This window comes from Geotrypetes seraphini, chromosome 4, assembly GCF_902459505.1.
Source record: "Geotrypetes seraphini chromosome 4, aGeoSer1.1, whole genome shotgun sequence".
NCBI lineage: Eukaryota > Metazoa > Chordata > Amphibia > Gymnophiona > Dermophiidae > Geotrypetes > Geotrypetes seraphini.
The window spans coordinates 183,815,198-183,842,053 of NC_047087.1; the positions used below are offsets into that span (position 1 = coordinate 183,815,198).

Genomic DNA, 26,856 nt, shown 5'->3' on the forward strand with positions numbered 1-26,856 from the left:
TTCCCTTTTTTTTAATCTTGGTATTAGCCTTGTTTAGGATTGCTTTAGGATGAAGCTGTTTGTTTTGAGATTTTACTTATTTTTTGGCAATTTTTTTTTTTTTGCTTTATTTGTACCTGATATTCTACCTGATATTCTATTTGTAGTGATCTATTTAGAACAATATCTTAATGTTTGTAGAGTATATTAATAAATGAACCCAAGAGCTCGGCCTTCAGAACTGCAGTGATGCCACTGCAATAGTGAAATACCACATATGGAACTTCAGTGATGTCATTGGCAGCATGGAACTCTGTAGGTGGAAATGCAGTGATGTCACTAAAGGCATGGAACCCTGCAGATGGAACCTCAGTGATGTCACTGCAAAATCGGAGTACCACCTAGGAGCTTTAGCAAAGCTGTGACAGGAATGTATGTACAAAAGTAGTGATTTAATGTGGTAATCTCAGATGCTGAGTTCTCACTACCACTCATCATATTTGAAATATAAATAGAAAGACACATTTGTAAACCACAGATATTTACCAAAATCATAGCCTGGTATGGTAATTGAATGCAGTGTTCATTTACAGGAACACAAATAAAACCGCTTGGTGTATTAATTCTTGAAGTCCCATTTTCAAAGTCTCCATATTCAAAACTGTGACTTTTTTTAAAATGTAACATAACTACAAGGCTCAGCATTTTGAAGGCAAGAAACTCCTTAGAAGTCTGTTACTTTTGTATACTTGATTTTTTTTCCTTTCTGAAGAGTTTTATAAATTAGACAGCCATGAACCTGAGGTTTAGTAAGTACCTGATCATACTCTGGTTATTTTCTGTTATCCTCTAGTCTATACCAAAATGATCTCATACACATCCTCCTGTATGGGGCAGACAACATTGTCTGGGAGATTTCTTCTTTATAAGCTAGTTTGAAAAGTCCTATCTCTGTAGATGTGAGGGAAGGAGGGGGTAATATAAAGAAAGGAGAGGGGTAGTTGCTCTATGTGTGTACAAGTTGTAGGGGGCTTCTTTCCCCATATTGCCTTCAGAGGGCACTTGGGTGTGGGTGTAGAAAAGAAATAATTAAAACCACTGCGGACTTTATCAAAGTCTTCATAAGTTTTGCAGGTCCCATATCTTTATCTGTTTTAACCAGAACCTCACCCAGTCTACCAAGAGTGTTTCCCTCTTCCCTATGTTTTTCACCAGATCTTGACTGGTTGTATAATTGAATCCTAAAGGGGCCCTTTTATTAAAGCTTAATGTATGTTAAGCCAGTGGTTCTAAACCTGACCTGGGGGACCCCCAGCCATTCAGTTTTTCAAGATATCCCTAATGAATATGCATGAGGCAGATTTGCATGTCTGTCGCCTCTGTTTATATACCACTTCTAGCCAAAGTGGTTTACATTCAGGTACTCAAGCATTTTTCCCTGTCTATCCCGGTGGGCTCACACTCTATCTAATGTACCTGGAGCAATGGGGGATTAAGTGACTTGAAAACAGTATATATATATAGGATGAAGAGACATCAATCATAAACTTACAAAAATACCTCTCTAATTACAGTTTTCAAATTCCAATTAGAAACAGTGATGAAGTTTTCTCTATTAGACTTGTCCCTAACAATTATGTGCTTTAGCAAAATCTCTTTAAAGAGGAGAGGCCTCAGATCCCCGTGCGTTGTCAATGTTTAACTCCACAACTGCACTAGATAGAGAACTAACCTCATCGGCACTCTCCCCCTCCCTATCTAGTGTGGTTGTGGAGTTAAACACTGACAATGCACGGGGATCTGAGGCCTCTCCTCTTTAAAGAGATTTTGCTAAAGCACATAATTGTTAGGGACAAGCCTAATAGAGAAAACTTCATCACTGTTTCTAATTGGAATTTGAAAACTGTAATTAGAGAGGGATTAAGTGGTTTGCCCAGGATCACAAGGAGCAGCATGGGATTTGAACCCACAACCTCTGAGTGCTGAGGTTGTAGCTCCAACCACTGTGCCACACACTCCTCTCATGCATATTTATTAGGGATATCTTGAAAACCTGACTGGCTGGGGGTCCCTCAGGACAGGTTTAAGAACCACTGTGCTAAGCTTTTGTATAAGGGCCCCTTAACCCCACTATTTACTAAACTCTGGTTAGATTTTGCAATTAATACATGTAAATTGCTAAAATTAATGTGCAATAATAACTCTAAAAATATTTTGTGTGGGACTTCCCAGGATTTTCCTATTAAGTTTATCCAGAGAAAGATTTTTTTAATCAAGTGTTAATTGCATTGCAGATAAGACGATGCAATCAGCTATAACTATTCTGATGGCAATAATATCTGCCATGTTGAGAGTTAATATGCAATAACTTACTGCACATTAACTATAAAGTGCGGTCCTCACCCATTTTCCATTCCTTCTCCTCCCCATCCTGCATTAGCAGTTAACATAGAAATCATCACACATTAATGGCTAGGAAACCACATTAACTGTTTGCAGAGAACCTGCATTATCTGTTAATGCCCATTAAAAGGGTAATTTTGTAATCTAGGTGCCCACATTTAAACATGTAAATGATTAGAACAATGGTTATATGCTCATATGCACGCACATATATGGGTAGATGCAAAAATTTTGCCTAAGCACGATTCTCCAAATACTAGCTTAACGTTTGCAAGGGGAGTATACAAAGGGGAGGAACATGGGCAGATCACAGATAGAGCTCTCACTTATACACATAATTACAGAATACTGTAAGATAGGTGCATCTCTGACACAGCTAGGCCGCATGCACTTACGCTAGCTCTATAACTGGTGTAGGTGGAAGTGCCTAGTTGTGTTGATATCAGGTTGCATTAATATAGGTAGATCCTCACAAGGTAAACCACTGAAATCGTCTAGGTAAGTGAAGGAAAAAGGTCTCAGAACACCACACCAAGGATCATATATTCTTCTCCTTTGGTTATCGTGGTGATGGGTATTTTTCATAGACCAAAACCTTCACAGTTTTTCTACTGCCAATTATCAGCTTATTATAAACTCACTTTTCTAATGTATTTCATACTTTTTTTGGTTTTTCAATTCCTTTTATAATTTTTTTGAAATCATTTTTTTGGCTTTTCTAAGAAATAATTTTTTTTTTTTTTTAACTTTATTCAAACACCCGATCCATATTCTTGATAACGGGAAAGATGTGAGCACATTATTGCCACTATTATCCAATGCCTTAATCACAGTACTGATTATTTAAGCGTAGAGAATTTGCTTAGCTTGAATATTGGTCGCCGTACCTTAAGAAGGATATGGCATTACTCGAGAGGGTTCAGAAAAGAGCAACGCGATTGATAAAAGGTATGGAAAACCTTTCATATGCTGAAAGATTAGAGAAACTGGGTCTCTTTTCCCTGGAAAAGCGGAGACTTAAAGGGGACATGATAGAGACTTACAAAATCATGAAGGGCATAGAAAAAGTGGAGAGGGACAGATTCTTCAAACTTTCAAAAACTACAAGAACTAGAGGGCATTCGGAAAAATTAAGGGGGACAGATTCAGAACCAATGCTAGGAGGTTCTTCTTCACCCAAAGGGTGGTGGACACCTGGAATGCGCTTCCAGAGGGTGTGATAGAACAGAGTACGATATTGGGGTTCAAGAAGGGATTGGATGATTTCCTGAAGGAAAAGGATATAGAAGGGTATAGATAGAGGATTACTATACAGGTCCTGGACCTGATGGGCCACCGCGTGAGCAGACTGCTGGGCAAGATGGACCTCTGGTCTGACCCAGCAGAGGCACTGCTTATGTTCTTATTTAATTGATTTACAGCCAGCACTGCATAGTTCTTCTTTATCAGAACAGGTCCAAGCACATCCAAACTTTCGGCTTGCACTTTGAATCTAAATTCGATGGGACCCATTTCACCACATCAAGTGAGCTTCATCAGGGTTTAAAGTTGGGATTTTTTTTAACGTTCAGGCTTGGAATGAAAGAGCCTGAACGTTAAAAAAAATCCCGAAAGTTTGGGCGTGCTTGGACCTGTTCTGATAAAGAAGAACTATGCAGTTCTGGCTGTAAATCAACTAAATAATCAAGCTACAAATTCAAGCTAAGCAAATTCTCTATGCTTAAATAATCAGTACTGTGATTAAGGCATTGGATAATAGTGGCAATAATATGCTCACATCTTTCCTGTTATCAAGAATATGGATCGGGTGTTTGAATAAAGAGTTTTTTAAAAAAATTTATTTCCTAGAAAAGCCAAAAAAATGATAAAGGAATTAAAAAGCCAAGAAAAGTAAGAAATACATTAGAAAAGTGAGTTTATAATAAGCTGATAATTGGCAGTAGAAAAACTGTGAAGGTTTTGGTCTATGAAAGATACCCATCACCACGATAACCAAAGGAGAAGAATACTGTATATGATCCTTGGTGTGGTGCTCTGAGACCTTTTTCCTTAACTTACCTAGACAATTTCAGTGGTTTACCTTGAGAGGATGTAGCAGTAATTTTGGTAAACAGATTTTTTCACATATTTTTTGCATTAATATAGGACTAGACGTCTGGATTTCCTCAGACATGTTCTCTTTTAGAGCTGGGCATCTGGATGGCTTTTCAAAACCCAGAACTTTGTCCAGGTTTTGAAAAGCTGGTGAGATCAGAACCAGAGCTGGAGTGCATCTGTGCATGCACAGATGCACTCCAGCCCTGGCCCGAAGAGATGAGGTTTGTGTGGGGCGGGGTTTGGGGGCGGGGCTGGGAGCAGAGTGGGGTGGGTAGAGCGGGGCAGGGCAGTCCCAGGGGTGGAATGGAGCGGGGCCATGTGTCCTCTTTTACCAGATGGAAAATCTGGTAACCCTACACTAGTATTCTATAATAGAGCCAAGGCACCTAAGTTCCATAATATAAGGTGTGGGAAAAAAGTAACAACCTAGAGTTTTTTTCTATTTTCTCAGCAACTGCTTTGAATTTCAAAGAGAAATTTTATGTACATATTTACTCATCATACATACGTATTACTATTAAACAAAATTTAATTATCTTAAGCTATGTTAATATTACTGACATTTTACTGTTACTACCTAGCAATTTTTGTGCGTTAAAAATGTTTGAACTAAAACACAGTAAATAAGGCCATTCAAACAATACAATTAACAACATGTCAGAATTCACAGTCAATGTGAAAGTTCAAAGTGTCTACTCCCAACTGTAACACAGGCTTTCGGTTGCTTTGTGAAGTTTTTAACAGCCTTGTCGATCAGTCCCTATAGTAGACTATTCCAGATTATCTGCAGTGCTTCAAGTTCAGCGATTGTGTGCGACTTTGGGTGGAGCTTGTGACAGGCCTTCACCATTGCTTCCCAGACAAAACCCTATGTTTCTTTGACATCATTAAGACTAAAGGCTCCTTTTAGAAAGGTGTGTTAGGGCCTCAGCGCGCAGAATAACACGCGCGTGCATGCTATAGCGTGCGCTAAACCGGTGCGTGCACTTAAAAATGCTAGTGCACCTTTGTAAAAGGAGCCCTAAGCTAGTACTCCTTTTTTTTTTTCAAATAATGCTAGCTTTACAGTGCAGTCATTTTCGAACTTGCGAAAATCATTGAGTGGTCATGATAAAAAGTCTGTAACTTTGCTGTGTTTAAAGATAATTTCATTTCACTCAGGACATAAATGTAGATAGTCACAAAAACTAAAGCAGTAAATTAGATCCTCAGTATGTGTCAAGTTAGGATAAAAACTTGTACTGTAACTATGGCAAATTGTAACCTGTTAACTGTATATTATGTTAGCCAACCCGTTCTGAACTCTTTGAGGAGGATGGAATAGAAAATTCATCAAATAAATAAATAAAATTTCTTGTTGAAATTCAAGGTGGCTGCTGAGAAAAGAGCAAAAAAACTTTAGTGGGTGACTTTTTATTTTGCATCACCCTTTAGGATAGACTCTTACCACACACTCTCAGGATATCTAAATTGAAGAACCCAGTTATAAAACTGCCCTAGTTGCCTCATCAACAGCTAACTTCATATCATAAACATCCGGTTAAATATAATATTCACCCATTCATAAATGAATATACATAAGGAAATACTTTGATACTCGATCCTCAGAGGGTTGATCTCCCGTTGGTTCAGGTGAACAGAGCTCACCGAACCCAATCTTCATAGGATCTCATGGGATCAAAATATAACGTTTTTTATATATATATATATATTTTTCTTTCAATTCTTTTGATATAAATAGTGAGTATAAAACTTTCACTTAACTTGTAAGATTTTATTTTTAAGCTAGGAGGCGCTCCTATCTTAAAAATAAAATCTTACAAGTTAAGTGAAAGTTTTATACTCACTATTTATATCAAAAGAATTGAAAGAAAAAAATATATATATATATATAAAAAACGTTATATTTTGATCCCATGAGATCCTATGAAGATTGGGTTCGGTGAGCTCTGTTCACCTGAACCAACGGGAGATCAACCCTCTGAGAATCGAGTATCAAAGTATTTCCTTATGTATATTCATTTATGAATGGGTGAATATTATATTTAACCGGATGTTTATGATATGAAGTTAATGGATTAATTCCGGTTACTAGTATAGCCACCAGAGTAATTCTCATCAACAGCTAAAGCAGCTTATTAAATAGGCCTATGGTTTTATGTTCAGTGGATGGATTACGTAATCAAAATAGCTTTCATTTCCATTTCCATGGATTAAGTAATCAAAATAGCTTTCATTTCCATTTTCATATCAACCAGGAATGGAACTTTACAGTTGTATCATGAGTCCAACACGCAGTTATTTTCATTCAAAATTTTTTTTTCTTTTTCTTATTTTTCCCATAATCCTGAGTTCTGAGCTTGTACATCTTGGGAGTGGAATAAAACAGCAGACCCTCAGAAATTTTTATCCCAGCCTGAGAGCTCGTCTGGAGGATCCTCAAGCTCAGGAAGGAAACTATCAAAGTGGCTGTAATCGGTGATTCCTTTTAGCTGAAACAGAAAGAGATACTGGTGATAGCCAAGATGTCATTCTGCTTTAGGACACGCACTTCAACTCCTAAGTAAAGTCCAGTGGGTTCAGCATTCAGTTTCACATCTGAAGAATTCCTAAAATGCCAGTTCAAATCATGCTCTTTCATGGACAACACTCTATCATCCTGACCAATCATTCTGGGGCTCTTTCATTAAAATGTGATAAGCAATAAACCACAGTCATTTGCAAAGCCTCTATGTCAGCTGTTGGAGGGTATGTCTATCATATTCCTATACAGATAACGCAAAACAAGATGCTTACCCCAAAATTCCGTATAGAACACCATAGTTCGCACATTTGTGTGCGTAACTTAATTGTTAAACAAGATCAATTAGCACTGATAACTGGCAATTAACACCTCATTATTTACTCAATTGGCATTAATTAGAAGTCAATTTAGTCAGCACCCTCTGTATACTGGTGTGTGTCAGTTTTAGTGTGTGAATTAGAGAATAACACGGTGGCTGTTACCCGCGGCCGAAACAGTGAGGGGGGAAAAAGTGCTCACTGCGAGTACGGGGACAAGGCCCCCTGGAGCGGTGAATGGCCTTGTCCCTGCAGTTAAGGGAGAGAATGCGCGCGGTCACCAATTGCGCGTGGCCCCCTCCCGCCTTCCTTCCTCTAGAATCAGAAAATAATATCAAATATTGAACTAAGGCCAGTACTGGGCAGACTTGCACAGTCTGTGTCTGTATATGGCCGTTTGGGGGAGGATGGGCTGGAGAGGGCTTCAATGGCTGGGAGGGTTTAGATGGGCTGGAGTAGGTTTTAATGGAGATTTCGTCAGTTGGAACCCAAGCTTTGGATTCTTGCCCAGAAATAGCTAAGAAGAAAAAATAAAAATTTTTTTAATTGAATCAGGTTGGGCAGACTGGATGGACCATTCGGGTATTTATCTGCCGTCATCTACTATGTTACTATGTTACCTACCTGAATCTATCTATCTATCTTCCTCCCCCTTACCTTCACGGCGCGTTTTGAGTTAACTTCTTCACAAAGCCGTCGGAGCCTGCAAGGAGTAGCGTGCGTGTGTGGGCGGAAGCTTCTCCTCTGATGCAACTTCTGCTCAGACCCATAACCTGAACTCTAGTGATTTTTCACGGAGCCAGTCTGAGTTTTCCCAGACATCTGGTAATCCTATGAAACCAACCTAAACTTCTGGCACTGTATGGCTCAAGCTTGCACAGAGCCAAGTTGTGGTGGAGAAGCAGGGATCCCACTGTTTCTTCTTCTGCTGAAACCAGGTGAAGGAAAAGAAACTGTTGGGTGAAAGCTGGGAAGGCAATGATGCACTGACATATTTTACCACTATTTAATGAAACGTGGCAAAATATGACAGTGTGTGTTTTGGCCCTCCAAATATTAAAACATAAAATGTGGCCTCCAATAGAAAAAGGTTGGACAAGTCTGCTTTAGAAAGTCTGCTATTGGCTTTTCTTTGGAGCCTCTGAAAGAATACAAAAAAAAAAAAAAGTCTAAGTCCGACTTGGATATTTCCAGCTGGACGTCCAAAGTTGGAGGAATAGAAACTGCTGGATTTTTGAAAAGCAAACTGCTGGATGTCCAAATATAATTTTGTATTTGAAAATCATCTACTTAGACAACTTGGCCACCGGACATCTAGGCTACCAGAATGTCTAACTTTATACCCCAGTTTTGATTATGTATTTGACGATGTAGCAGTTATGATAGTTGTTTTTTTCAAAATTGTATTACTAACTGAAATGTTCAGTCTTACTGTTGTGAACCGCCTAGAACTGCTGGTGGGGCAGTATATAAGAAAATAAATTATTATTATCCATGTTGAAAACGTCCAAATGCAGATGATTAGGACATGGGAGGGGCAGTACAGTAATGGACATCCCAATAGAGCAATGGGACACCTTTAGAAGGCACTGTTGTGCCAGATGTATATTTCACTATAACCCCCTTATAATTTATGATGGCCCTCCCAATACTCCCCCAAGGAGAAATTAGGTCTTACTTGCTAATTTTCTTTCTTTAGTATCCCTCAAGACCGGCACAGACGGATGGGTTTACGCTCCTCTGCCAACAGGTGGAGACTGAGAACACACTGAATTCTAACAGTACAAGTGGGCTGTGCAGTCCCTCATAAAATCAGTCTAACGAATAACCAAGCAGGAACCCCAAACAAAAAGCATTTTTTAAAAATCATTTAATAGTGCAAAACATAACTGTTGGAGAAGGATCAGAACAGGCAACCAAACCTGCCCCCACAGTCCACCAGCTGCACCAGATGAACCAGATGCTGCTGCTCCCCAGAAAAAGAAAAAAAAAGGCAAAACAAAAATCATTAAATTGCATTCCCGAGACATAAACGACTCTTCACATCATGAAACAGAAAAACATTGGGTGGTTTCTGTGATGGTCTGGAGAGACAAAAAGAAAGAAAATGAGCAGGTAAAACCTAATTTCTCCTTCTTTAGCAAACTGACTACAGACAGACAGGCACAGACAGATGGGACATACCAAAGCTGTATCCATCAAGTGTGGGACCCCTGAAGAGCCACCACAAGAATGCAGTCACCAAAAACAGCGTCCGGATGCACCTGGTAGTGACGCATAAAAGAATGCAGAGAAGACCAAACTGTAGCCTTACAGATATCCACTGGGATCACAAGAGAAGTCTCAGCCCAGGAATGAGGTTTAAGAAAGTCCAGAACCATTTTCTTCTGAAGAAGGTACGTTGAAGTGATAGCCTCTTTGATCCACCACGCAATCAAAGCCTTAGAGGCACTTTCCCCTTACAGCTGTCTGCTAGGAGAACAAAAAGACAATCTGACTGTTAGAACTCCTGAGTCCTTTTCACGTATGCACAAAGAACTCTGTGGACATCCAACTTGTGTAACTGCCTCTGCTCCAAAGTACACTCCAACACACATCTGGCTGAAGTAATGGCTACAAGAATAACCATCTTCAAAGAAAGGGCTTTCAGAGTACAGGTACTAAGGGGCTCAAAGGGAGGCTGAATCAGCACCAAAAGCACCAGACTGAGATCCCAAGCTGGAACTGAAGGGTGAAATGGAGGCTGAATTTTGCCACCCTCAAGAAATGGATCACATCAGGAAGAGATGACGACTGACAACCGCGCAAAAGACCTCTAAAGGAAGACAAGGCTGGTACCTGAACCCTCAGGAGGACCAGGCAAGGCCTTGCTCCAGACCGTCCTGCAAAAACTCTAAAATGTACAGCAGAGACATAGGTAGGGGAATGACCACCCAAGTGAAACACCAGTCCTCGAAGATTCATCAAATGTGCACATAAGCCCGAGATGTCAAAAACTGCCGAGATCCTAAAAGAGTAGAGACCACTTTATCTGAATATCCTTTCTTGCTTAGGCATTCCCTTTCAAAAGCCAAGCCATAAGACTGGAAGACTGGAGGGTGGCCAATGTGACGCCGATTTTTAAAAAGGGTTCCAGAGTTGATCCGGCAAAATTATAGAATTGAGTCTGACAATGGTGCCGAGCAAAATGGTAGAGATTTATAAAGAACAAAAGGACAGCACATATACGCAAGCATGGATTAAAGAGAGAAAGCCAACATGGTTTTTAGTCAAAGGAAATCTTGCTCCACCAATCTACTCCATTTCTTTGAAGGGGTGAATGAATATGTGGATAACAGTGAACCGGTTGATACTGTGTATTTGGATTTTCAAAAGTCATTTCACAAAGTACCTCATGAAAGACTTCTGAATAAATCAGAAAGTCAAGGGATAAGAGGTAATGTCCTTTTATGAACTGAGAACCGTATGAAAGAAAAAAAATAGAGAGTGGCTTTAAATGGTCAATATTCTCAATGGAGGAGATCTGGCGGGAAGTGCCTCCTCCAACAAACTACTGGTGGGCCAGTCTTTTAGGCAGTTGATTCGGCGGTGGTGTGAGACATCAAATGCCGCTGCTACTCAGCCTCTCCTTCTCTCTCTCCTGGGGGGGGGGGGTGTCCAGCGGAAAGTGCCTCCTGCTGATTCTCTCCATTCACAGAGCTTTACTAAGAACTGTGAAGAAGCTTTTCTCATGATTGCCAGACTGCAGCTATCTAAAGGGCAATAAGACTGTGAGCATTTATATAATCTTATGAAAGAAGACCAATCTGGTTTGTCGAATGTGCTCCAACACAAGTTAGCTAAACATAAATTATCCTTTTTATTAACTAAGTTGGCAAGAATAGCATAAATTAGGATTACAAGAGTCCCTGATATTGCATACTTTTGTTTTAAAATAATTAGCTAACATATCCGTGGATGGAGGATTTTTATGTTGTGAGCGACAATATGAACTACACTTCTCCCTCCGTATTCGCGGTTGCATCAATAGTGGTTTCAATAATTCACGGTTTTTAGCTTGCTGGCTCCCCCCCCTCCCCCAAATTACATCAACTCGCATAGAGAAATTGCTGATTCCAAGTGTTTACAGAGAAAATCGCTGATTCACAGCACTTTCTTCACAGTGTTTTGCCTCTTCTTCAAGAACAGGCCAGGTCTCCCACCATGTTATTTGCGGTTTCACCATACTCATGATGGTTTATAATAGAAAACAGCAAATAACATATGAAAAAGTTATTTGCGATTTTTCTGTATTTGCGGTTCTGTTAATCCCCTATCACAGAGAATATGGAGGGAGAAGTGTAACACTTGTCAAATTAGTAACATAGAAACATGATGGCAGATAAAGGCCAAATGGCCTATCTAGTCTGCCCATCCGCAGTAACTTTTTCTTTTTCTTTCTCTGAGAGAGCCCACGTGCCTATCCCAGGCCCTTTTGAATTCAGACACAGTCTTTTTCTCCACCATCTCTTCTGGGAGACTGTTCCATGCATTTACCACCCTTTCTATAAAAAAAGTATTTCCTTAGATTACTCCGGAGCCTATCACCTCTTAATTTCATCCTATGCCCTCTCATTGCAGAGTTTCCTTTCAAATTAAAGAGACTCGACTCATGCTTATTTACATTACGTAGGTATTTAAACGTCTCTATCATATCTCCCCTCTCCTGCTTTGTGTGTATCACAGTTGATCCAATTTGGGCAGAATAATATGCTCTGCATTTTTCCTTCAGTCATTTTTTATAATCACGGGCTAAATCTCTCCATTGTTTTTCAACCACACTTTGTTGATCTTTACGCCATGCCTGCTCCAATCTTCCTGCTGGCGGAGCTTTCCAATTCAGTCAGTATTTTCTGAGTACTTTACACTGCTGGAAGAGAAAGTCATTGAGCAAGAGGAAAATGTTGCACTATAGATGCCAACCTTTGTGATGTTGAAGATGGAGATAGTTGCTACTTTAAATGCAGTCTCATGCAAACTAAGAAACAGAAGCTCTTACCTCTCTTTTCAGTGGTGATATTAGCTTTCGACTACGCAGACCTTCCCAATTAAAACCTTGAAACCACCTGTAAGATCAAGACATTTTTGGACAGCTTTATGTGAATGATTCCCATCTGTATTATTTATTTATTGATGTATTTGGATTTATATCCCATCCTCCCAGAAGAGTTCAGAACGGGTTACAAGTTTACATACACAGTAAAACATAACAGGGTAAATATCATAAAACATAACATGAGTATAGAAATGTAGAGTATGACAGTACATTTTAGATCATGACATGATAGGACGATACAGAGGAGAGCATGGTGGTATTCAAGAAGCATGGCAATACTTAATAGGATATGACAGGACAAGACCTCATACAGGGGTGGTGATGTTATGAATTTGGTATGACACTGCAGTAACTAATAGAGCTTGGCAGCGGATTATGATACATGACAATAAATAGTATGGCAGACAGTGCTTGACCTGGTAGGAAATACATAACTGTGAATGATAATATGTGTATGGTATGTATTAGTCCACTTTCCAAAGGAAAGTTTATGAAAAACTAAGGCCAGTACTGGACAGACTTGCACGGTCTATGTCTGTATATGGCCATTTGGTTGAGGATGAGCTGGAGTGAGCTTTGAAGGAGACTTCAATAGTTGGAACCTAAGAACAGTACTGGGCAGAGCTTTAGATTCTTGCCCAGCAATAGCTAAGGAGAAGAAAAACATTTTTTTTTTAGATTGAATCAGGTTGGGCAGACTAGACGTACCATTCGGGTCTTTATGTGCTGTCATCTACTATGTTAAGATAAAGTGGAACTGTGGTTTCTGGATGAGCCAAGCACAGTTTAATAAAAAGTTAAAATGGTGAGGATAACCTCACTGGGTAATCAAGGCAACTACCCCTTTCTAAATGTCTGAAGAGGGTGTGCAAAGTATGATACAATTCACAGGTCAGATCCAAACTCAACAAAGTAAAGCATTCGTAAGACCCGACAAAGTCTGTGTTTCGGCATACCTGTGCTCAAATGTGGGTATATACTTATCACTGAAAACTGGCCTTTTTAGCATCAGGGGAAACCCAGTATACTAACTGGTATCTGTAAAGCTAGGTAGGTATTAACTAGCAAAATGGTTTTTCACTCACTAGTGCTACAAAGTTACTGCCCATCCCAAAGCCCTTTTTCATATTCCCCCAGAATCTGAAGTTAGTACTGCCTTTAACACTCACTTGTGCTTTCTAATGTCACTGATTCCATTCTTCCGATTCCCGAGTCTTTCAGCTGAATTGAGCCTGGAAGAGTAAGAAAATAAATTCAGTCGGAAACATTCACAACTTTAATGATGCCAGGCTGAAGTTTGAGGTTGCAGACTGCTAGCAAAGCATGACAATCCTGGATCTTAACCTGGTGAGCAAATAATAGTAGCTAAGCACTTGCCTACTGGCATCAAAAAAAAACAAGGACTCCGGTGGCAGAGGGAAAGCCCGAACGGGTCTCTACCAAGGGGGCAGATGAATCGGTAAGACCGATTTTCTTCAAAAACAAATCAATTTGAATCGATTCACCCGAAGTGAATCAGTGAATCGATTTGAATCGCGAATAGGGCAGCATACACTAAACATTCACTTGCTATCTAGAGTTAGGGTAAGATTTATATTATGATTATGGGAACCCGAATCATGATATAAACCTTACCCTAACAAGGCCATGATTTGCTGAGACTCCTCAGGCCCCTCACAAGGGATGGGGACTGAGGAGTCTCAGCAAATCAGTGCCTTCCAGATTCACAATTGTCCTGCATGCACTTGTCCCTGCGCGCAATTGTTGGCCCGCATTTGTCAGAGCGCAATTGTCCTGCACTCATTTGTCAGTGTACCAAAATTATAGCATTGTTTAGCACCATGCCTAACTTCCTGGCACTCCCCTGATCTGCCCATGCCCCTTCCCATGGCCACACCTATAGAAATTGGGCACAGTTTTTATAGAATTGGGAATAAAATATGTTTGCATGTAACTATGAATTTGCTCCAAATAATGCTTGTTAAGAAACACCAATTATGTGCCAATTAGCCAATTATGTTACATGCCATTTGTACAATCTGGGGTTATATGTTCACCAGCTGCTGGTGAACATATAACTGGATTTAAATATCAGATTGGAATTTGTGAAATTCAGCTTGCAAATCTAGATTAGTTTTCATTTTAGCAGTCAGATGCATAAGTCTAACCGGCAGAGTCTTCGGATCAAGTCCTCAGGCCGCCTTCCAATCCGCTGTGGGAAATCCAGCTTCTCAATCCCTTTCATCACCATATTATAAATTTTGATTGGGTCAGGGCCTGAGAATGGAGGGCTAAGGAAAAAGATCAGAGACAGTTAGAAAGAGGGTGATCCAATGCCCCAAGTTAAAAGTAAGAGACTCAACCATCCCATGGTTTTGCCCCTGTTCATGCACATGTTGGTCTTGTTTTCCAAGAAAAATCAGAATTAGGTGCAATGAGATAAAACTCGGATTAGGATAATCTAGCCCTTTTCACGTAAGATAAATGGACACACGCGTTAAAAGAGATTTAAGAAATAAACTATGGGCTCCTTTTACTAAGGTGTGCTAGCAGTTTTAGCGTGCGCTACAATGCCGTGCGTGCTAAATGCTAATGCCTCCGTAGATCTTGCGTTAATATTTTTTGTTTAGCGTGTGGTTTGCGCATGCTAAAAACGCTAGCGCACCTTAGTAAAAGGAGCCCTATTTAATCCCCAAGGACCTTAAAACCTAGTCTATGAGAAAGCATATGAAAAATTAATAGGAATATGCTGTCATTTGTAATGGAATGGGAAATGTCAGTGACATATCCCATGTCATTTACATACAAAAATGAGCAAAAACAAACAAAAATGGAGGGGCATTTTTGATATGATGTTTAAGTCTAATTTGGGATGTTTTGTGGAAAACGTCCAAAAGTCAAGCAACAAATACAGGCCCTCTTTTATTAAACCACTAAACGGGCCACTAAATGCTCTGACGCTGCTCCAATGTTCTTAGCAATTCTATAATAGTATGCACTCTTTCCCAGATTTAAGCGTATATGTAAACTATTGCACATGCACACACTATCTGGAAACGAGTCCTTACTCTTTGCAAATGGTGCACACCTTGACAACATAGTTCCCATTAGTGGTGTAGCGAGGGTGAGACGTGCCTGGGGTGGTTGCGCCCCTTCCCCACCCTCGTCTCCACCCCCCTGTTCCTTCCCTGATCCCTCCTGCCATGCGCGCACCCGGCATTTCTTCCCTGATCCTGTTTGTTTGCCAGAAAAATTTTAATAAGTCTAACCTTGTCCTGCCCAAAACACGACTCTAACACACCCCCTTGAGATTTAGACAAACAGCTTAGAAATCTGTTTAGAAAATAAGTTTCAAAAATAATGATTTGGATGGTTTGGCAAGAAGAAAGTCCATTTGGCACTTTATGTCACTTTTTGGACATTTTTCTCTTTTGAAAATGAGCTCCATAGTAACTCCCAGCACCCCCTAGACTCCGCCCTCAGACTGCCTTAGCACTGTCTAGATGGTGCCATAGTTGTCTGCCTGGATATCCAGGTAAGTGCTGCTGAATATCCAGGTTTGGCCCAAGTTGCAGCTGCTTCTACCTGAATAACTCCTTTTAAATATTGACCATGTTGGATCTTGCCCAACTCATTTTTCCTATGCAAAAAATATAAGCAAAAATCTTCCCGGGGCCTGCATCCCTCAGCCTCTTACCGTTTGTTGCCTCTTGGGGTAGAATTGGTCTTACGTTGCTTCTGCCAAGCTGGGATAATAAAAACCGATACTTGTCAAGTCAATGCCAATCCCATTTTAAAACTCTACAAGTAAAAGTAAATGGCGTTGGCTAACTAAGAGGTTGGCTGGCTCCATTTTTTACTATTCTTGCAGGCAGAAGTGACTGGAGCTTGTTCCTGCCCTAAGCTACTACAAATGGTAAAAGGGTATAAAGGGGGGGGGGGGGGGGGGGAGATCTGCAGAATGATTCCAAAGGCAGCAGGAGGAGATTTGTGGGCTGCCAGATTAGGGACCAACAGGGGTGTTTTTTTGTTTTCTGTCGTCTTAAGTTTCCAAGGCTGGCATCATGATTGTTGCTGTTGTCCAGGTCTCGCCCTATCTGGGTAGGTAGAACTGACGTTTTAGCCAAAATTCAAATGTGTGTTACTAACAAATTTTCCTGCCAAAATTCAAATTCATGACCAACGATCCTCCCTGCTCTCAATCAGGTCAGTGTACCCGCTATATATAAAGATAAACTTCAGACCTCACAGCATACCCTGAAGAAAGCCACAGCATGATGGATGAAACGTCAGTTCTAACTAGTAGAGAATGACACGGTGGCGGGTTACCCACGGCTAGCCGCGTTTAGCCGCGGGTAGCCCGCCGAAACGGGGAAGAAAAAATAGTGGCTTCTGCGGGACGGGGACAAAGCCATTCACCGCCCTGTGGAGCGGTGAATAGACTTGTCCCCGCAGTGAGGCAATCAAGGATCGCGCGGTCCCCGCCATCTCCCTCCCTCCTCCTTATAGCCGGTTGAATTTCTGCCGGTCCACGCGAAAAAAAAAAAGCCTCCTTCCTTTTCCCCTGCTCTTACCGCTATGCTCACGCTGCAGCTACTAAAGCCGACAGGAAATCTTTCCGACGTCAATTCTGACATTGGAGAGGACGTTCTGGGCCAGCCAATCGCTGCCTGGCTGGCCCAGAACGTCCTCTCCGACTTCAGAATTGAGTCGGAAAGACTTCCTGTCGGCTTTAGTAGCTGCAGCATGAGCATGGCGGTAAGAGCAGGGGAAAAGGAAGAAGGCTTTTTTTTTTTTTTTTGAGCGGCAGGGAGGCAGCAGGCTGGCTTTGGCTAGGGAGGGAGAAAGGTAGGCAGGCAGGATTCGGGGGTGGGGTGGGACAAAGTGTGGAAGGCAGTGAGAGGGACATAGGAAGGAGGCACTAGGGGCACTAAAGACATGGGAAGGAGGCACTGGGGGCACTAAAGACAGAAAGGGGTACTAAAGACATGGGAAGGAGGCACTGGGGCACTAAAGACATGGGGAGGAGGCACTGGGGGCACTAAAGACAGGAAGGGGCACTAAGGACATGGGAAGGAGGCACTGGGGACACTAAAGACATGGGAAGGAGGCACCGGGGGCACTAAGAACATAGGAAGGAAAGAGGGAGGGAATAGAAAGGGACAATTCTTGGGCCTGAGTGCAGAAAGAAAGAAAGGATACACAGACAGAAGGAAACGCAACCAGAGACTCATGAAATCACCAGACAGCAAAGGTAGGAGAAATGATTTTATTTTCAATTTAGTGATCAAAACGTGTCAGTTTTGAGAAGTTATATCTGCTGTCTATATTTTGCACTGTATTTGTCTATTTTTCTATAGTTATTGAGGTGACCGAGTTTGCGGAGATGGGGCGGAAACAGGGTTTTAAAATTTTAGTCCTAGTAGTTTGCCAGTCCATAAAATAATTCTGCCGGTTCACGGGTGTAAAAAGGTTGAAAAACACTGTAGAGTATGCCGGCTTTCTTTTTCGTCCAGCCACTCGCGTTCAAAAAGCCGCGCTTGCGCGCCTGCTCGAGTTGATCAATCTTCTCCTCTCTTACAACTTCCTGTTTCCGGTTGCATCAGAGGAGAATATTGAACAAATGAGCACCCGCACGTGCGGCTGGGTGAAAAAGAAAGCCGGCATACTCTACATCTAAGGTGAGATGGAGGGAGGGAGATGGCGGAACACTGCAATCGGTCGGGTGTCTGCTGTTTTTGTATCACTGCCTGCCTGCGCTCACGTTCCAGATCCACCTGCATTTTTAGTGTGCACAATTGACCTGATTCGAGCTATAGGTGAACATGGGGGACACGTCATTGCAAGGGAGGACAAGTCAATTGATTTATTTTATGTTTTTACTACAGGGCAGAGGCACTGAAACAGATTCTCAGTGCAGTAGTAGTAGTAGTGGTGGCAGGATTCTCTTCTGTCTTCATGGTGTTTCGCAGTACTGAGGCTTATATGGATGCTGCGGGGACGGTGACGGGGCGGTGAATGGGATGGCAGTGGCGGTGATGGGGCGGTGAAAGGGATGGCAGTGACAGTGACGGGGCGGTGACGGGGCGGTGCAGAGGATGGTGGGCCGGGGACGGTGCAGTGACGGGGACAGATTTTTTCCCCGTGTCATTCTCTACTAACTAACCAGATGTGGTGAGACCCAGACAATAGCAGCAACCGTTTTTTGTTTTGTTTGTTTTCCTCAGCTTGGTGGGCCTTAATTGTAAAATGAAAAGAAATGAAAATTAAAGAAATTTCATTTGTTCTTCCTGTTTTGTTCCTTTTCATTTCATTTCACATTTACAACATTTTATTAAAATATCCCATTTCATCTCAAACAAATGCACATCCCTACTTGCAACTGGCCTTAGCAGACAGTCACTGATTAAGTTCCACAAATGAGTCCTGAATGGAGGAACAGTCTAACGACCAGGGTTCAAATCCCACTCACTTGACCTAGAGTGAGTCACTTAGCCCTCTATTGCCTGAGATACAAACTTACTTTGTAAGCCCTTTGGGGACAGGGAATATCCCTACATTATTTGAATGTGACTTGCCTTGAACTATTATTGAATAGGCATGAGCTAAACCCAAAAGAACATATGTGAGGTGAGCTATACATTTGAGGCAGAAATGCCCTTTCAGATTCAGTTACATGGAACACTCATATCTGCAGTCGCACCTGCACCATCTTACCATCCTGTTAGGAGTTCATAGATCAGAATCCCCAAAGACCAGTAATCTGCCCCAAAATCATGACCCTTGTTCATGATAATTTCTGGGGCCACATACTCCGGGGTGCCACAAAATGTCCAGGTCTTCTTACCCGGACCAATTTTCTTGGCAAAACCAAAGTCCACCTAAAAGAATGTGATAGAAGCAAAAAAAAAAAGTAAGTTACCACACTGAAATTTCTCAAGAAATGGTAATCTGCTATTAATATATTATCTATATGTAGAATGGCTGCTTTTCTTCTTTATTATCAATGTACAGTAGTTTTGTTCTTGTTGCACATAGAGGCTTGTTTACTAAATTACAGAAAGCTTTGCAGTTACCACAGGTTAGTTGCAAAAGTGAATACAGGATAACTGTGTACTAAATGATGGAGGAATGACTAGGATTACCAGATGTCTAGGAAACCCCTTTTTAGGGGACTGTCCAGGTTCCCAGACAGACTTTTCAAAACTCGACAATTTGTCCGGGTTTTTGGAAAGTCCCGAGCTCCAGCTGCATCTAAAGGGCCATAAACAAGCATGTGCAAAGTACATCACACACATCCGCGCATGCTGGAGGCCCTCCAGAAATGGTCTGGAGATCAGGAAAAAAAAGATAATAATAATAATTTTATTTTTATATACCGCCATACCAGAAACAGTTCTAACCGGTTTACAAGGGAAGAGACTGTATATAGACAGCGACATTACAGAGAACTTTCGAAATTACATTGGCATGTTAAGTTTAGTCATGTTTATCTGGAAGTGTTTTTGAAGTACATCAGGTTGAGGTACATCAGGTTGAAGTGGGGCCAGTGTATTTGTTTGAAGAAGACTGAGACCGAGTCGTATTTTCTTACATTGAAGATTAGTTTTAACAGCAGTGTTTTGGATGAGTTGGATCTTGTGGATTAAGGTGGACTTGATTCCCATGTAGGTGGTTGCAGTAGTCCAGTTGAAGTAGTATCATCAGTTGTACAATCAGGGCAAAGTGGTGTTGGTGAAAGTATGGTCTAATTAGTCTTAGTTGTCTCAAGGTGAAGATGGATTTCTTTCAGAGGTTGGAGATTTGAGGTTCCATGGTGAATGTGGAGTCTAGAGTGCAACCTAGGATTTTGGAGGATTCATCTAATCTGGAGGATATTGCCCGATCGAAGGGTGATGTGAGTTGATGCCATTTGTTGGGCAGTGTGGAAGTATAGGACTTTGGTTTTTGCTGTGTTTAGTTTTAGTTTGTTGATTGTTGCCCAGTTTTGAATTGTTCAATATAGATTGAAACTTTGTTAGTGATGTCCATTTGGTTGTTGGTTGTTGGTTGTAGGGATGAGGAAGAAAATGTCATCTGCATAGGACATTATGCTTTTATCTTCAAATTTGATGTTTCTGAGAGAGCTCATAAAAAGGATGGGGGAGAGCGTAGAGCCCTGACGAACACCACAGAAGGCCTTCCAGGGGTTGGAGATATTCTTCTGATGTTCAAAATCCAAATGTTCATATTAAGAGAATTTCATTACTCTACAGATGGAATTAAGCCATAGGAAAGAACACACTGGAGACATTGGGCCTGATAGTCAGACCATGGGAGGAAGGCCAGATAAGTTTTGTGGTTGGTGGTGACCATGGATATTCAGTGCTGGGCTTTTTCTGTGACCAGCATTGAAGTTAACCAACTAAGTCAACATTCAGTGCTGGCTGGTTAAGTTTGTCATGGCCAAAGATAGGCCTACTTTTTACGTGGCCTGATTTGGCTACTAAACTTAGCTGCTCAGTGCAGAAAATTGCAGGTTATTGCATGATATAGCCAGTTAACTTTTAACTGCTAACTGTGAATATTCAGCGGATATAATCAGTTATCTTGCATTTAACCACTTAAGCACTTATTTGCATTTAACCACTTAAGCACTATTTAACTGGTCAGTGCTGTTTCTGGCTGATTGAATAGTGCTGAATATTGGCTGGATTGACAATAGGTCTTATAGAAAATAAAATATACTAAGAATATTTCATCTGTAAAATCCACTGCACTTCTTATCTATTTATTTACAGTATCTGTTTATAGAATATTGAGAATATGAAGTACTGGGCTGGATAACATGAAATACTGATCATTGCATCTGCACCATCACCAGTTAAATTGCACAGGTGCCATGGGAGGAAGTGGATACAGAGCAGAGGTGGCTATTTTCATAATCTGATGATAGAGCAGAGATGATCAATACATCAAGAAAATGAATCAATTCATGAACAGTGATGACAGACTATGAAATTGGCCTCTTTTGCTTTAGGCTATTAACTGCATTTCATATCACTACAGAGAAAAGTATATCCCACTTAGCTGCTTCCACCATTATGAATTTAGTAATGCATTAAAACGCTGAACAAGCAACCACTACTGTAAAGCAAAAATTGAAACAGCATTCAGACACTGATGTGTCTGGAGAGAAATTTGTCCTGCCTAAGGAAAGATTAGGATCTTACCATAGTAATCTTTCTTGTAAAAACGGAAAAACCAACAGAAACTGCAGGCAATGTACAAGATGCAGGCAAGATTTATTGTACCAAATTAAAATGCAGTAATATAAAAACCTTTTTACCAACCAAGGGACCCGACACGGTCCGTGTTTCGGAGAGTACACCTTCGTCAGGGGTCCATGGTCACTGCCAGAAGTGAAGCGCTTCACTTCTGGCAGGGACCCTTAGCGAATTGAACACACAGGCATTTGTTGTTACCCTTATTCTTTGCGGTATATCTTATACCTTATTTACCATGGACCCCTGACGAAGGTGTACTGTCCGAAACACGGACCGTGTCGGGGCCCTTGGTTGGTAAAAAGGTTTTTATATTACTGCATTTTAATTTGGTACAATAAATCTTGCCTGCATCTTGTACATTGCCTGCAGTTTCTGTTGGTTTTTTCCGTTTTGGTGATTTTTTACTGCAGCTTCAGTTGGATTTTTCTGTTAATCTTTCTTGTAAACCCACACTCTATTCCTGAACTCTTGGGTAGTCAATCCCATCTCTCGAGATCTCTTGTAGGAAGCCTCATTTGCATAGTTTTGCTCTTTCTCTCTTACCTCTAGACTGCCCTCCAACTTCCAGTGTGAGACAAAGCAGGCAATCATTCTAGTAGTGGACACAGAAGAAGGAGGGGTATGGGGAAACTCCCTGAGAAACATCTAATCTGCTCATTTTATGAAAATCACAACAAAACATCAAACATCTGGAAACAGAATAAACGATGAACAAATGAACACTGAGAAATCAGCCTGCACTAAGAGTATGGGGCCATATTACCAATAGTCCCCCTGGATTGACGAATATGATATTTGCAGATAGTATTCTTGCTAAGACTGGACAAAGAAACAAGAAGTCCAATTTACCAGTACCCATTAGGCCCCTCCTGTGGGCAGGGCCTTAGGCACATGGGCCCAACCAGCCCATGTGCCTAAGGCTCCACCCACAGGAGGGGCTTAAGGCAACTGGGCCAATTCCAGTTGGCCCAGGCACCTAAGGTCCCTCCTGTGTGTGGGCCTTGAGGCACCTGGGCCAATCAGGCCCTTAGGCCCATCATTCTGAGGGTAGGGGGGTCTCTGGAGCAGGAGGACTTGGGCTCCCTCCTACCCCGACTGAGTCGGGGGAATCGCTGGGGCAGGAGGGCTTGGGCTCCCTCCTGCCCTGATCCAGTTGGGGGGGTCGCTGGGCCTGCCCTGATCGAGTTGGGGAGGTATCCGGAGCAGGAGGGCTTGGGCTCCCTCCTGCCCCAGTCGATCACGGGGCTGCATCAGGGCAGGAGGGTTTGAGCTCCCTCCTGCCTGATCTTGTCGGCAGGGGGGTGGATCGCGACAGGAGAGATTGGCTATCTCTCCTGTCGCGATAGCGATACGAAGTGCCGCAGTTGATGGCACTTCGGGATCATTATGGCTGCAGGGGAGATGAGCCGTCTCTCATGCCACCATCGTTGCTGGAGGGTGGGGGTGGATTCTGTAGCCGGTGTTCTTTTTGACAGGCCAGAATCCAGCTTTTAGGCAAAGGACTGGCTCCTCCTTTGCCTAAAAGCTTTTGTGTTTGGCGTTTGGGACTTAGGCTTTTTTTGTTGATTATATGTTGTAAATGTAAACATAATGGTGGTCTGGGCGTTTAAACAGCTGAATGTAAAGGCAGGCATTATAAAAAAAAAAAACTCCTTTTGGATGTTTTTTTTGAGAATGGATATTTTCCCTGTTTCTACTTCAGCGTTTAGGGCCTAGGCCAAAAGGGGACTTAGACGTTTGTTAGTTTTTTATTATGCCCCTCCACGTGTTTATAGGAGATACATATCACTCTATTTTGAATATTACTGAGTTTTTAGAATCATCTATGAAACTACCTTTTCCATTGGGAATAGACCAAACTTTAGTTTTGAAATCTTATTTCCGTGTAATGGATGAGAAGTTCTTTGGATCAAAAATAAGAATATTTCCTGATTTCTCTAGAAATACCCAGAAATGATGTCAAGAATTCTTGGCCCTTAGGCCAAGAGTACAAGCATGTTCTTGTGCTATAATGTGTGAGAATAAGTCATATATGTTTTTTGAATCCAAATAGCTTATAATTTTTTGTGGTTAGGAAAGAGATGAGAATCCAAATTGTTCCACAACCTACTGACATCGGTTAGATACAGATCGTAGCAGGATGTGTCATGATTATTTGATTATATAGTTCCTTATATTTAAATTTTAGTAATCTTGGATCATAATTTCATAATTGAAGTTAATTATTTTGATGTCTTTAGCACTGTTTCAGCATTTTGTCTTTGTGAGGTGTTATAGAATTACAAATGTATTTCTGTTGTCTCAGTGTTGATTAATGACTTCCAGTTGACACTCGAGCATAATAGCAGCGTGAGCTGTGAGCTCCCATTTCCAACTACAGATTATCAATCAAAAACATTACTTTGGAGCAGCTTTTTCTACACAAGGATTGCTGTTTCTTTTGGTTCCATACTTTCTTAAGCAGTAATTGACAACTGTGATAGTTCTTTTTTCATGGCATAACAAGTTGGCACCACCCCATTTACTACCTTATAAGAATAAAGCACATGGAGTATTTTCTGCCCTAAGGGCCCCTTTTACAAAGCCACGGTAAATGCACCGAAGCCCATTAAATTCCTATGGGTTTCAGTGCATTTACCACGGCAGCATCGCTACTGTGGCTTTGTGAAAGGGGGCCTAAGTCCACAAGTTGCACTATACACAAAGTCCAAATATTTTCTCTAAAACAGTCATGACTTCAAAGGCCTTTCAGCCAACTGAAAACAAAAACACTGTGGAGAAGTAAACTGACCATTTTTACGTAGCCTTCACTGTCAAGGAGTAGGTTTTCCGGTTTCAGATCACGATACACAATTCCCCGATGGTGCAAATAGTCGAACGCCTCAAGGACACAGCCGATGCAGAAGCGCGCTGTCCCTTCTTCGAAGAAGCACCTGCAGGTTTACAGTCAGATCTTATATTCCACTAAAGGTCTAAGAAGCTGATTACAAAAGAAGTACTAGAACAGTAATCTAGGAATTTCCATAATTAAAAAATTATACAAAAACTACTTAATCCAGCATATTGACAACAATAGAAAAATGGCAATTAGCATTCAGTACTTTGGGAAGGTTCAGCAGAAACATAGGCCTAGATCACATGGGTTAAACACAAGGCCCTTGGGCCGAATCCGGCCCGCCTGGCCATTTTATGCAGCCTGCAGTAACTGTGCGCCTGAGACTACACTCTCCTAGAGTCCCAACTCCCCACCTACCCACCGCTGAAATTTTAAAATTTAAAATTTTCAGGCAGCCGACGCAAAGCTAGTCTCCTGCCATCAGCCTGCCCCGAAAGTGTTCTTTCTGTAGCTACCTGCCTACGCGGGAAGAGGAAGATCTGCAAAAAGAACACTTTCTGGGCAAGCCGATGGTGGGAGGCTGGCTTCATGTCAGCTGTGCAAAGATTTTAAATTTTGGCGGCGGGGAGGTGGTAGGTGGGGGAGTAGGGAACTGGGGACTGTTGTACTGTATGATCCAGAGGGAAGGGCGGGGGTTGGGAATGAGAGAAGGACATTATGGGGGCAGGCTACTATTATGGGGGCAGGATCTGGGGCAGAGATTGGGCAAGGTCTGGGGTAGAAATTTCAGCCCCCCCAAACAAAAAAGCATTCTACTGTCTATGCCTTGAATGACTATTTGAATAAAGTTGGAATTAAGTATAGTAACATCTAGGAGGTGAAAATAACCAGGTGAATCACTGGATTGGTGTCTCAGGGTGAGGAAGGATCTATACTTCTACTAAGACTAACCCCCTCTTCTACAAAACCGCACAGTAACGGCCCCGAAGCCCATAGAAATTTAAAGGGCTTTGGGGCTATTGCTGCGCGGCTTTGTAGAAGATGGCATCGAGTGCGGATATCTGAGCAGGTCGCAGTGTATATTGAGAGTTTTTCTTTTTCATTCAACTTACCATGAAGCGCAACTCTGACCTGAATGGCACTTGGACCCCACAGCGCTTGATCCAGCTAACGATACAGACCACTTTTGCCCGCTCAGTTATGGAAATCCAACCTACTTTGGGAGTGAGTCCGGAGATCTCCGGTGAACTCAGCGCAGTAGCTGCCTGGGTGTTTCTGAGCCCGGAGCAGAGGTCAATTCCTCCCCAACCCGGAAATGCTTTGATACAGGGAGATGCAGGAGTTCAGCTGCCCGATGTGGGAGGAATGGACTCCAGCAGAGGAGGTACGCCAGTACTGGAGCTTCAGCATGACAGTGTTGGAAAGCTTGACCAGCTAACCCCTGACACCGTGGAAGGAGAGGTGAGACGTGCTTCTGGAGGGAATAACATCAGTTTTGGAGAGCTTAAACGACCTGAGAAAATTGATATGGAAGCGCTTTGGCAGGCCATATCTATCATGGATGCCAACCTTAAACTGAGTCTTTCATCCATCAAAACTGACTATGGACAATCTATTCCAAGGTTGAGCAGCAGGGAGTGCGACTAACTAATTTAACTGAGAAATTGGGAAACAAGAGGAGAGTTTGAAGGAAGTAAAGTCTGTCCAAATCGAAATGGTTAAGGAAAGATCATTTATTTCTCGCAAGTTGGAAAATTTTGAAAACTCACTTAGGAAAAATAATTTGAGACTTTTGAACTTTCCTAAATGTCCCGTCATCTCTCCCATGGAGATGGTGAGAAAGTACTTTCAAGAAGTCCTAGCCATCCCAATGGAAAATCTACCTCCAATTGTTAGGGCTTGTTACTTGGAGACCTCAAGGGGAGTCAACCCCTAAAGGAAAATCTGAAGATAATGTTGATTTGTCTTTATTTCTAGAAAGTTCCCTTGAGGTAGTTATAGATAGGACCACTCTTCTGCTGATTCTAGCATTGGAAAATGATAGAGAATATGTTTTACGTCTGTATTTCCATCACTTAAATGACAAATTTTTGGGCTCAAATGTTAGAATTTTTCCCGATCTGGCTTTGAAAACCCAGAGATGTAGAAAGGAATTCTTTGCCTTGCAACTAAGAGTCCTGGCCCTTGGGGCTACTTTCTTGCTTAAATTTCCAGAAAAATGTTTTATTTCTTATCAAAGTAAAAATTTCCTTTTTTTTTTTTAGCCTAAACAAGTATTAGATTTTTTAGGGCTAAAAGAAAGGTTGATTGATCTCTTAGTCTTTGATGAATGACCTGTC

The 26,856-nt window shown here is 41.6% G+C and overlaps 1 protein-coding gene across 3 annotated transcripts in view; it reads right to left on the minus strand.

Annotated features, from left to right (window-relative positions):
- Window positions 1–6,516: 6,516 nt before the first annotated feature.
- Window positions 6,517–26,856, minus strand: part of PRKG2 (protein kinase cGMP-dependent 2) — a 161,244-nt gene continuing 140,904 nt past the window's right edge. For 2 of the 3 annotated variants that reach the window (XM_033940049.1, XM_033940051.1), the window contains 6 exons: window positions 24,473–24,614; window positions 19,133–19,296; window positions 14,584–14,706; window positions 13,585–13,647; window positions 12,359–12,425; window positions 6,517–6,971 (listed from right to left, as the gene is read on the minus strand). In XM_033940049.1, the coding sequence (XP_033795940.1) occupies window positions 6,876–6,971; window positions 12,359–12,425; window positions 13,585–13,647; window positions 14,584–14,706; window positions 19,133–19,296; window positions 24,473–24,614 (655 nt within the window). In that variant the 3' untranslated portion in view covers window positions 6,517–6,875. The remainder of the gene's footprint in view (window positions 6,972–12,358; window positions 12,426–13,584; window positions 13,648–14,583; window positions 14,707–19,132; window positions 19,297–24,472; window positions 24,615–26,856) is intronic. The other variant, XM_033940050.1, reaches the window with a different exon arrangement.